This window comes from Tursiops truncatus, chromosome X, assembly GCF_011762595.2.
Source record: "Tursiops truncatus isolate mTurTru1 chromosome X, mTurTru1.mat.Y, whole genome shotgun sequence".
In the NCBI taxonomy this organism is placed as follows: Eukaryota; Metazoa; Chordata; class Mammalia; order Artiodactyla; family Delphinidae; genus Tursiops; species Tursiops truncatus.
This window is the reverse complement of record NC_047055.1, coordinates 63,269,776-63,283,189: the sequence shown is the minus strand read 5'-3', so window position 1 is coordinate 63,283,189 and position 13,414 is coordinate 63,269,776. Positions and strand designations below refer to the sequence as shown.

Here is a 13,414-nt window from a genome sequence, read left to right as displayed (position 1 = left end):
TCAGACCTAGGGACATATACAGACTGAAAGTGAAGGGATGGAAAAAGATATTCCATGCAAATGGAAATCAAAAGAAAGCTGGAGTAGCAATACTCATATCAGATAAAATAGACTTTAAAATAAAGACTGTTACAAAAGATAAGGAGGGACAGTACATAATGATCAAAGGAACAATCCAAGAAGAAGACAAAACAATTATAAATGTTTATGCACCCAACACAGGAGCACCTCAATACATAAGGCAAATGCTAACAACCATGAAAGGAGAAATCGACAGTAACACAATAACAGTAGAGGACTTTAACAATGGACAGATCATCCAAACAGAAAATAAATAAGGAAACTCAAGCTTTAAATGACACAATAGACAAGATAGATCTTATTGATATTTATAGAACATTCCACCCCAAAGTGGCAGAATACACTTTCTTCTCAAGTGCACACGAAACATTCTCCAGGATAGATCACATCTTGGGTCACAAATCAATCCTCAAAAAATTTAAGAAAATTGAAATCGTATCAAGCATGTTTTTTGACCACAACGCTATAAGATTGGAAATCAATTACAGGAAAAAAATTGTAAAAAACAAATACAAGGAGGCTAAACAGTGCACTACTAAATAACCAAGAGGTCACTGAAGAAATCAAAGAAGAAATTTTAAAAATTCATAGAAAAAATTGACAATGAAAACACAATGACCCAAAACCTATGGGATGCAGTAAAAGCATTTCTAGGAGGAAAGTTTATAGCAATTCAATCTCACCTCAAGAAACAAGAAAAATCTCAAATAAACAATCTAGCCCTACACTAAAAGCAACTAGAGAAAGAAGAACAAAGAAAACCCAAAAACAGTAGAAGGAAAGAAATCATAAAGAACAGAGCAAAAATAAATGAAATAATAAGAAAACAATAGCAAAGATCAATGAAACTAAAAGCTGGTTCTTTGAGAAGATAAACAAAATTGGTAAACCCTTAGCCAGACTGATCAAGAAAAAAAGGGAGGGGAGGCAAATCAATAAAATTAGAAATGAAAAAGGAGAAATCACAACTGACACTGCAGAAATATAAAGGATTATAAGAGACTACTACAAACAACTATATGCCAGTAAAATGGACAACCATGAAGAAATAGACACATTCTTGGAAAGGTACAATTTTCCAAGACTGAACAAGGAAGAATTAGATAATATAAACAGACCTATCACAAGTAATGAAATTGAAACCGTAATTAAAAATCTTCCAACAAACAAAAGTCCAGGACCAGATGGCTTCACAGGTGAATTCTATCAAACATTTAGAGAAGAGCTAACACCGATCCTTCTCAAACTCTTCCAAAAAACTGCAGAGGGAGAAACACTGCCAAATTCATTCTACAAAGCCCCCGTCACCCTGATACCAAAGCAGAAAAAGATACCACAAAAAAAGAAAATTATAGACCAATATCACTGATGAATATAGATGCAAAAATCCTCAACATAACACTAGCAAACAGAATCAAACAGCACATAAAAAGGATCAAAAACCATGATCAAGTGGGATTTAACCCAGGGATGCAAGGATTCTTCAATATATACAAATCAAACAATGTGATACACCACATTGATAAATTAAGGGAAAAAAACCATAGGATCTTCTCAATAGATGCAAAACAGCTTTTGACAAAATTCAACACCCATTCATGATAGAAATTCTCCAGAAAATGGGCATAGAGGGAACATACCTCAACATAATAAAGGCCATATATGACAAACCCACAGCAAGCATCAAACACAATGGTGAAAAATTGAAAGCATTTCCACTAAGATCAGGAAAAAGACAAAGATGTCCACTCTCACCACTCTTATTCATAGTTTTGGAAGTCCTGGCACAGCAATCACAGAAGAAAAAGAAATAAAAGGAATACAAATTGGAAAAGAAGAAGTACAACTGTCACTGTTTGCCAATGACATGATAATATGCATAGAAAATCCTAAAGATGTCACCAGAAAACTACTAGATCTAATCAATGCATTTGGTAAGATTGCAGGATACAAAATTAATGCACAGAAGTCTCTGGCATTCCTATACACCAACAATGAAAAAAACACATAGAGAAATTAAGGAAACACTCCCATTTACCACTGTAACAAAAAGAATAAAATACCTAGGAACAAACCTGCCTAAGGAGGTGAAAGACTGGTACTCAGAAAACTATAAAGCACTGATGAAAGTAATCAAAGATGACATAAACAGATGGAGACATATACCATGTTCTTGGATTGGAAGAATCAATATTTTGAAAATGACTATACTACACAAAGCAATCTACAGATTCAATGCAATACCTATCAAACTACTTATGGCATTCTTCACAGAATTAGAATAAAATATCTTACAATTCATATGGAAACACAAAAGAACCTGAATAGCCAAAGCAATCTTGAGAAAGAAAAACAGAGTCAGAGGAATCAGGCTCCTGGATTTCTGACTATACTACAAAGCTACAGTAATCAAGACAGTATGGTACTGGCACAAAAACAGAAATATAGATCAATGGAACAGGATAGAAAGCCCAGAGATTAACCCACACACATATGGTCACCTTATCTTTGATAAAGGAGGCAAGAATATACAAAGGAGAAAAGACAGCCTCTTCAATAAGTGGTGCTGGGAAAACAGGACAGCTATATGTAAAAGAATAAAGAACTTAGAACACTCCCTAACTCCATACATAAAAATAAACTCAAAATGGATTAAAGACCTAAATGTAAGGCCAGACACTATCAAACTCTTAGAGGAAAACATAGGCAGAACACTCTATGACATAAATCACAGCAAGATACTTTTTGACCCACCTCCTAGAGAAATGGAAATAAAAACAAAAATAAACAAATGGGACCTAATGAAAGTTAAGAGCTTTTGCACAGCAAAGGAAACCATAAAGACCAAAAGACAACCTTCAGAATGGGAGAAAATATTTGCAAATGAAGCAACTGACAAAGGATTAATCTTCAAACTTTACAAGCAGCTCATGTAGCTCAATATCAAAAAAACAAACAACCCAATCCAAAAATGGGCAGAAGACCTAAACAGACATTTCTCCAAAGAAGATATACAGATTGCCAACAAACACATGAAAGAATGCTCAACATCATTAATCATTAGAGAAATGCAAATCAAAACTACAATGAGATATCATCTCACACTGGTCAGAATGGCCATCATCAAACAATCTACAAACAATAAATGCTGGAGAGGCTGTGGAGAAAAGGGAACACTCTTGCACTGTTGGTGGGAATGTAAATTGATACAGCCACTATGGAGAACACTATGGAGGTTCCTTAAAAAACTACAAATAGAACTACCATACGACCCAGCAATCCCACTACTGGGCATATACGCTGAGCAAACCATAATTCAAACAGAGTCATGTACCAAAATGTTCATTGCAGCTCTATTTACAATAGCCAGGACATGGAAGCAACCTAAGTGTCCATCAACAAATGAATGGATAAAGATGTGGCACATATACAATGGAATATTACTTAGCCATAAAAAGAAACGAAATTGAGTTATTTGTGGTGAGGTGGATGGACCTAGAGTCTGTCATACAGAGTGAAGTAAGTCAGAAAGAGAAAAACAAATACCGTATGCTAACACGTATATATATATAGAATCTAAGAAAAAAAATGTCATGAAGAACCTAGGGGTAAGACGGGAATAAAGACACAGACCTACTAGAGCATGGACTTGAGGATATGGGGAGGGGGAAGGGTAAGCTGTGACAAAGTGAGAGAGTGGCATGGACATATATACACTACCAAACGTAAAATAGATAGCTAGTGGGAAGCAGCCGCATAGCACAGGGAGATCAGCTAGGTGCTTTGTGACCACCTTGAGGGGTGGGATAGGGAGGGTGGGAGGGAGGGAGACGCAAGAGGGAAGAGATATGGGAACATATGTATATGTATAACTGATTCACTTTGTTATAAAGTGGAAACTAACACACCACTGTAAAGCAATTATGCTCCGATAAAGATGTTAAAAAAATTTCACATGAAAACAAAAACAAAACCTCGAGCAATCATCATCCTTAACAGTGAATAATTAGAATTCCTTTTAAAATCAGTACAGTCATCCCTCTGTATCCATGGGTTTGCATCTGCAAATAGAGGCCCAACTAAGAGATCTGCATATCTGCAGATCTGGGTATCTGTGAGGGGAGGGGGGTGTTGGAACCAATCCCCTGCAGATACCCAGAGATGACTGTAACAAGAAAGTGATCATGAGATATATATATATATATATATATATATATATATATATATATATATATATATACACACACACATACATACACACACACACATATTTTTTTAAATTAAGCATTGTTCTGGAGTCCTACCAAGCATGATAAGAAAAATAAAAGGTATATAGATTACAATGGAAATCATCAAAAAATCATTACTTGAAAATACCCATAGTCTCCAACCCAGCAATCCCACTCCTAGGTATATACCATAGAGAAACTGTCCCCAGCTGACACAGCAAATATGTACAAGTGATCATAGCAGTATTGTTTATAATGACAGAAAACCATGGAAACAACCTAAATGTTCATCACTAAATAGAATGGATAAATTGTATGATATTTCTACAATAAAGCAATTATACTCCAATAAGATGTTTAAAAAAAAAAAAGTACAGATGTTAAAAAAAAAAACTACATAGAGGTGAAAGTGAAAATGACATAATGAATGAATCTGAAGAACCATCTTGAATAAAAAAGAAAACATTATACCACACACATAAAATTGGAAAATATGCAAGGCATTAATTATATCCTAAGAATGTATACGTATGTGGTCAAATATAAACAAATGCATGGAAATGATAAATATGAACTTTTAGACAGTGGTTGCCTTTGGTGGGGAAATAAGAGATGAGTTGGTAATGTTTTATTTCTTAAGCCCAGTGGCAGGTAACTGGTCTTTTATTCTTTTTTGTACTTGCTCTTGGGGAGGTGAGGATTAAAGTTACATGATTTTTGTAAAAAATTCATTTCAAATAAAAGGTTAGATTAGGAGTCTATAGTCCTATTCCATGAGATGGTATCCTTGCAATTTAAAAAAGAGGGTTGCTTGAAAATTAAAAGAAAAAAACCCAAAAGCATGTATTAAATAATACTGGTATATGGACAACACTGTTAGGAATGTGTAGTAGTATTATAACTTGGATACACTGAACCTGTTTGTGCTTGATATAAATTTAATATAAAATAGCTCTTCTCCAAGGCTGTCTTCAAACATTCTGGTCCTAAATTTTAAGTATACTCTGTGGAAACACTAATTTGAAATTTACAGTGTCAGTAGCTACTTACTCTGTATTCCCATGTTACTTTATATATGATGTACTTTTCTGTATTTCATTATAATTCTTTGTTTACATGTCTACTTCTTTAACTAGACTATGGACACCCTGAGAATATGGATGAACCCTAATTATCCTTATACCATCAGCTTAGTGCAGTGATTAACAGAAGTACTCAATAGTTTTAAGTAAATGAATAGTAGAAAAAATGTTTTGCAATGGTACCTGATATACTGGGGAAAAAGCATCACTGATGTTGGGCAAGAGGACTCAATTACACATATAAGCTTATGAATAAGTTTACACTAATACAATGATGTTTATTTCTGTAGTATATTAGGATTCTACATGATTCCATTCAGGAAAAAAAAGGGCTCTGTGGCTAAGAGTGAGAAAACCAATGTCATAGCAGATTCCAGACTTTTTTAAAAATCCTTGGACTGGTATAATTAACAGAAAGAATAGAGCAGCACCAAAAATGTAGGAAGGAGAGTCTCACAATAAAGGACGGCTTTTAAAATTGAAGATATTTGGTTTTGGAAAATACTTTTTACATGGTCTCTTCTTATTTTTCCCATTTTGACTCATAAATGTAGTGTAAAGCACATGATTCCATAGAGGTGGACTACATATCTTAGACTACCACCCCTGCCAAATATATTCATATGTGTCTATGTATCCCAGGCAACCTGTAAAACCAGTGTTTTTCTGATGATGTATCTTTTGTCCTAGGCCAGAAATCAAAACACTCCTCCGTCTAAAACCTTGCCTCTAACTCTCGGGTACCTTCTACAACCAGGGTAGGCGATTCTTAAATTCAGGTGCCTGCTATTCAAATAATCACCTTCTGTATACACTACAATAAGTGAATATCCTCTATTGCTAATGTGGAAAATAATGGCGTTGATTCAACCACTAAATTGAACTATGAACCAGAGTTGATATACTGTGAAATATTTTAGATATTTTAGTAAGCTGTAAATCCTTGGAGTATTTTTCTATTTGGAAAAAATAAAACTGGCAGAATAATCTCCTTCACTGACTAATCATAAATTCAATTTGGCAAAGTGGTTGCTATTAAGACAGTATTTATTTTTCTTTGCCAACTGAAAAGACAATGACTGAAATACTTTATTTTTGATGGATTGAAGGTTTAGAAGGCTGAACAGTAATACATATTAACATGTATAGAATAATGCATAAGGCCCTAAACTAGATCTTGGGTAATCCCAGGCTCCAGCAACTTGTGCTTCAGTGATGATGGCCTCCACCAGTTACCTGACTCTGTGTCTTCACATACAGCTCCTTTGCCCAGTGTACCTTCTTCCTCCCCTCCCTACCATCTTCCTCTTAACCACTATGAGGTTTATTATACACCACCATGCTTGCTTTTTTGCTAACATAAACACTGACTCTGAAAAATTGGTCTCAAAGATCTCCATTAATGGCAGTAGATTTCCCTCCTCCTGCCAAAATCCATGCAAAAGGAAAACACTAACTCACTTAGCCCTTGGGATTGATAAATAAGTAAAATCAATGAATCATCTGAACAATTATTTCAAATTTTCAGAAAGTAGTATTCCCTACCTTCTAACTCTATAAAATTAAAATTTAAAACATTACATCATACAGGTGTACCTCTTTCTTTTTTTTTTTTTTTTGCAGAACGCGGGCCTCTCACTGCTGTGGCCTCTCCCGTTGCGGAGCACAGGCTCCGCACGCACAGGCTCAGCGGCCATGGCTCACGGGCCCAGCCGCTCTGCAGCATGTGGGATCTTCCCGGACCGGGGCATGAACCCGTGTCCCCTGCATCGGCAGCCGGACTCTCAACCACTGTGCCACCAGGGAAGCCCAGGTGTACCTCTTAATAGGAAATATATCTATGAATAGACTTGCCTTCGAGAAAATCTAAGCTAGGTCCTCCCTAAAGTGATTGTGTTGATTCATGGTTTTCCAAACTCTTTATAAAGCAAAAATCTCAAATGGAATGTCAATATACAGAAAGAGTAGCTCTGCATAACCCTAGGACTTGATCAAATATAACTGAAGTGCACTGTAAGTTCTGGAGGCACTATGGAAACGTGAACACACCAGAGACTTTGGAGCCGAGCTCAGATCCTTTACACTTACAAGCTCTGTAGTTTTCTTAGCTTTAATTGCCTGTTCTATAAAATGAGGACACTACCACCCGTCTTCCAGGGTTGTTTTGAGGTTTTGAGATGATATATAAAATCCCCAGCACAAAGTTTGGTACATAGTAGATGTTCAATAAATTGTCATTACCACCTCATGATTTAGATAAGTCACCTATCTTAACTGGGCAATACAGCTAGTCAGGGAATAAAAAAATCCCAATGTGTCTTTAAAACATTCTATGTTGGGCTTCCCTGGTGGTGCAGTGGTTAAGAATCTGCCTGCCAATGCACGGGACACGGGTTTGAGCCCTGGTCTAGGAATATCCCACATGCTGCGGAGCAACTAAGGCAGTGCACCACAACTACTGAGACTGCGCTCTAGAGCCCGCGAGCCACAACTACTGAGCCCACACATCACAGCTACTGAAGCCCACACGCCTAGAGCCCGTGCTCTGCAACGAGAAGCTACTGCAATGAGAAGCCCGCGCACCGTAACAAAGAGTAGCCCCCTCTCTCCACAACTAGGGAAAGCCCACACGCAGCAACGAAGACCCAACACAGCCAAAAATAAATAAATTTAAAAAGGAAAAAAAAAACATTCTGTGTGATTTCATTTAATAGCAATCACACTGCTGACAGGCAAAGGGGAGAAATCACCTATGCCTTAATAGATTATTGCTTTAAAATTTAAATAACAATCATTAGGGTTCCACATATTTAATATGCATACAGAAGGAAACCTTGCTCTAAGATTTCAATCTGCTTCCTCAAGAAAAACGGTTATAGTCAGTTTACTAGCAGAAATTCATAGTAGAACTCTTACGTCCTGCCTACCTCTCTGAAGTCGGTGGAGCAACTCCAAGGGAAAGTAAGTTATCCCAACATAGTAGGGCAGAAAGCTATTTGATTCCAAGTGCCAACAGTAGGATTTTACAATCCTTTACGTAGAAGTAAAGGTTGAAAACAAAGGAGGTAAGAGGAAGGAATAAGAATGTTCTACTAGCACCTGCCTGCTCCAGAATAAAGCAGTGGTGCCATACCATAGATGGTTATTCATACATTTGATGAGAAAAAGTGGCATTATATACCCAACTTTCCTCTTTTTCAGCTCCCAGCATCTTCATCATCCCTTGTGTATGTCTGGGAGGTAGAGTTTGGGAACACAGAAACTCAGGGAGATCTTCAGAATTGAAAGAAACCTTAGAGATTGCTTGTCAACTTCCCTCATTGTACAGATGTGAAAACTGAAGCCTAGAGATGGGTAATTAACTGTGAATAGAAGAACAAGAAGGAATTCAAAGCCAGCTCAACTCTTATTTCTCTTTTTGCATTTTAACTTTCATAGTGAATTGCTCAGAACTGATCCTCAAATAGCATCAAATGATGAACGATAAGCATTCCTTACATAAAATACTTCTTGTAAGACAACATTCTACTAGCAAGCCAGGACATACATTGTAAGACTACTGTCAGGTGATATTTAAAAAACAAAATTTGAACTATTATTAATATCTTGGTTAAAAAATCACAATACATTTGTCAACACTAGCAAAGCCTCAGAGACTCTGATCTGTAATTCTGCTTTAGGATGTAAAGCCATTCACAATGGAGAGCATTTTTAAGGTAGCTGGCAATTTTTGCCTATAACACAGTCTCATCTGTCTAGGTGACTACAAAAGGAGACAATGATACCAGTCCAGTTCACAACATCCCTTTCTTTACTCTTATGTCTACAGTACCTATTATCTACTTCGTTGCTTCTCAACCTTTTTCAGGTTAGAATCCCCTAGAGAAAGAGATGTCAGCGACAAATATTTTCCCCAGGAAAAGGCACATTGCCATACAGCATAAACTAACATGATATTGTAAAGCAAACATACTGTAATAAAAATTTTAAAAAATAAATAAATTTGGGTATTCCATCAAGTTGTTTAAAATGATATTGGATCTAATCCAACATAACTTCAGTGTATCTATCTGCCCAAGGACAGAAGTCACAATTACCATGCTAATTCAATTGTGTTAGCACATTTATTCTTCTTACATACTGTAACAATGAGATTTCTGCATTTCAAATAGGTGACAAATAAATGTTACTCAAGTTTCAGTTCAAGTTATTTATTTATGAAAGACAGGTCTGAGCCCATATGTCATTTTCTTCCTCTATACTCCAAGGAAAAGGTCTGGATTCTAAAAAAAGGACCAAGAGAACTAACCACTGCCAGACGGTATGAATGAAGTCCTCACTTCCTTTGATGGACTTAAGAGTAGTTACAGTTCATTTTTGTTATGTATTAAACTACTGATAATAGTACCATTAATTTTAATTATAGTCAGGCATACACACTTTTCAGTGAAAGAAAATTAGTAACTATCTTATTATTGGAAATCACATAGAGTAGGTTTTTAGGTGAGCAAAAGTAATTTGCATTATTAAAGTAGGAAATAAAAGCAGTTTTAGAGCTATTACCTCAAACCCTTCCAAAAGATCTGGCGAAAAAGATAGCAAATTGTACTCCACTTCTTAATACTTAACATGTTCAAAACTTCGTAATTTAGTAAGCCCTTACATTTCATTTTACCTTCACAAGAGCTTTATAAGGCTGACAGGTCAGTTAGTATGTTTACAGATGAGTAAACATTGCATAACAGAGGCTATATGAGTTGTTCTAACTCACATGTTTCTTAAAAGGCAGAACTGGGATTGGAAATTGATCTTCTGACTCATAATCCAGTGCTCTTTTATGATGGTGCTTTAATAAAAATCATCTAACACAACTACACTTCTATAAATTATATCCTTTAAACTGGGCCTTTTAGTCATCTACTCTGTTCATGAAATGACCTATTTCTGCACCTCCACAAAGGTTCACATTTTATTCTTGGTTTATCTTGGCCAGTTCAGCACCAAATATGTTACCAATATTCTCAGTACAGTTTACATAATTTAATACTCTCACCAAATGTCTTTCTATATTTCAGACTTACAAATTAATGAATGAAAATAGTTTCAATATGAGCTATCAGAGAATTTCTATGACCCAATTTTGTTATTTTGCTAAGTTTCATTCAATAGCAAGATATCAAAGTACTCTATTTCTGTAATGCCAATTTCTGGAAGAAGGACAGCGACATGAAAATCCTGTGATGGTATTTCACTTGCAAAAAACCACCTCATCCTTCTTCAATTCAGAGCTTCACACAGCTTGGTTCCTAACCTTGAACACATTGCTTAAGTGGTAACACAGGTGCAACTGATGGATTTTTGTGGCTTTAGGAAACTATGAGTTTCCTCACGTGCTAAATCAGATTATTAACAAGCAAGCAATCAACTTAGTTCGGAGGGCTGGTATTAAGAACTCATTACCAGTCACCTCCATCCAGAAAAAGGAAGAAGTTCCACAAAAACTATTTGCCCTCGTTACCCATTCAAAACCTATACCTCTGCCCCAAACCTCTGGCAAACTGTCGCCTGCTTCCACACCACTCTCCTTCGATTTTTCAGAAATGGATAAATTCCCTGAAAGAACAGGTGACAGTAGCCTTCAACAAGGGAGGGTTCGTGTTCAGTAATCTTCTCAAAGCAGCCCCACGTCCCCTGATTCAGGATGCTTGCGGCTACCAGGAAAACAACAACAAACAAAACAAAATAAGCTGCCAAAGCCTACCAATCGGAGTCAGAACCCTCACCCCTCCTCAACTAGACCTAAAAGGTCACCACCAGGCACCTTCCAGGGCCCCAGGCCCTCCTCTCTTCCACCTCTTTAAGCCCTAGCAGCAACTTTTAAGAAAGGAAAGGATACTCTCCATATTCGACATGGTCCCACGACTTTTCTTGGGAGGCGACAGCCAGGGGCAGCGGCAAGGATTTGACTGCAGTGCGTTCGGAGCGCGACTCTAGTCCTGAGCTGCTGCCGGCCTGGCTCCTAGGTCCGCAATCCCACTTCCTGTTTCTGCGCGAAGAAGGCGGGGGTGGGGTGCGCGTGGGGGTATGGAGCCGTCCGCGTCCGAGGGGCGGAGCTGGGGCAAAGCCAAAATGGCTGCTGCTCTGAGAGGCGGATAGGGTGTGTGGCAGTCGCTTCCGTGCGTTGGGGGTTAGAGCGCAAGAGGTTAAGCCCCTCCCCTTCGTGTCCTTAGCTGCACCCAAGCCTAACCAGCGCCTAACGGTTTTCGTCACCCAGCTTACTTTTCTAGTTCTTTCTTTTGTCCTACTCCAAACTCTCTTTAACCTTCTGCCCCACCTCTTCCCTCAGATTTCACACTATCCTTGACCCCTCACTTTTGTTCTCAGAGCTTGTCTTACGGATGAAGGAAAAAGGTATAGGGCTTTTAAAGTACTTTAAAAAAAAGTTATAATCGTATGAAATAAGGGATTAGCGGGGTTGGTAGTTTTGAGTTGTGAGGTTCAATTAAAGTGTTAAAAAGGATATGATCCTAAAGTTTTTGGTTAGATGGGAAGGACGAAAAAAGTTAAGCCTAGGTTTAAGAGGTGAAGTTGCTGTGAAATATATATTCGTAATAAATAGTTTATTATTATTTTATAATAGATGGTGTAAAATATGAAAATTACTACCAAATCTTTAATGGACGGGAGGTTAATAGAAATGCTAAATAGCGGTTAGCATTTATATGTGAGTTATTAATATATCCAAAGGTAATTAATTAGACGCTGAATCTCTAGATTTATGGGAAGGAAGGGAATCTTTGGCGTTGGTGTCGCTGCATTTCAATTCAAAACTCTTAGACATTCCAAGAAAGAGCTCAGAGATAATACTTTGGGGGGAAAAATAGCTAGAATAATTATACCCTTATGGAGGAATTTTATAAGCTTGGCGTTTAAATTTTTCTTATCGTTAATATTTAAATATGTGGGGAAAAGAATGAGTAAATAATTGGCTAAGCCTCTTTTTACCTTTAGGATCATTTCCTGTTGAAAACTAAAATGGTTCAAAAAGCTAGTGTTTCACTCTTTTGTGTTGACTATTGGTAGGCTTCAGACTTATCGAATTATAAAACCCTTAATGCTGGAAAAACCTTTTTGAGTATAGTTCTGGGGAAGAACAATCTGTAAACCACATCCATAGATGAAACTGTATAAAGATTTTTATTTATATCTCTCCATATGTATATATTTGGGATGCAAGATTTACTTTTATGGAGACAGACAAAAGTTGACAGATTTCATTATTGTTTCATCACTTTCCATACTAGGTAAACAACTAACTGTATTTCACAGTTTGAGAATTCTTTTTTTGGTAAAAAGTTAAAAAAAAAAGTGTTTTAAAAAGTTCGTCCCTAGGTTTTTAATATGTGTTAACACAGCTCTTTCAATAAATCCACATGTTGACAGAACAATCCACTAAAGCTTAAGCATTTCCAAGTTTTATGTATTTTAGTTATATTCTTTTTTAAAAGAATAAGCCTTTTTTAAAAAGTGTTTTTAAAGTATTTTTGCAAATTGTAGAACTTCTTAGGTTGGGATCAGGTTTTTAGTAAAGTTAAAATCTGAAGAGATTTGTCCAGTTAGGAATTTGTTATTGCTGTCCATCTAAAGTAAAAAAAAAAAAAAAATACATAGCCTATATCTTTGATTTACTAACCACTTAGAAGATTAAGAAGTTGTTTTTATTTTTATGAGTTCTAAACTAATTTTTACTCCAAAAATTGCCCTCATATTATTCCTTGGACATCTTATTTCTTAAAGTTAGATTTAATAATTCTTTTGATCTTAGGCACAGTAATAGAACTATTGAATGTATATGCATATTCAGTTGTAACTGCTGCTGTTGAAAGCAAAGAATTGAAATCTGTTAAAATCATAAACTTGTTTTATGACAGAGCAAATATATTACAGAGAAAGGAAATACATCAAATTTTAATTGTTTTATTAAACATTGAATGCCTATAAAACAATATTTGTAAAACATGA

General features: G+C 36.4%; 1 protein-coding gene across 18 annotated transcripts in view; it reads right to left on the bottom strand.

Moving 5' to 3' along the window:
* Positions 1-11,489, bottom strand: part of LOC101320609 (charged multivesicular body protein 1B2-like) — a 76,364-nt gene extending 64,875 nt beyond the window's left edge. For 6 of the 18 annotated variants that reach the window (XR_012329307.1, XM_073799384.1, XM_073799368.1 and 3 more), the window contains exon 1: positions 8,574-11,280. Coding sequence is in view for 1 of the 18 variants with exons in the window: in XM_073799378.1 (XP_073655479.1) it covers positions 11,289-11,304 (16 nt within the window). In the remaining 17 variants the exon portion in view is untranslated. The other 12 variants (XM_073799383.1, XM_073799380.1, XM_073799381.1 and 9 more) reach the window with 9 other exon arrangements.
* Between the last annotated feature and the right edge of the window lie 1,925 nt (positions 11,490-13,414).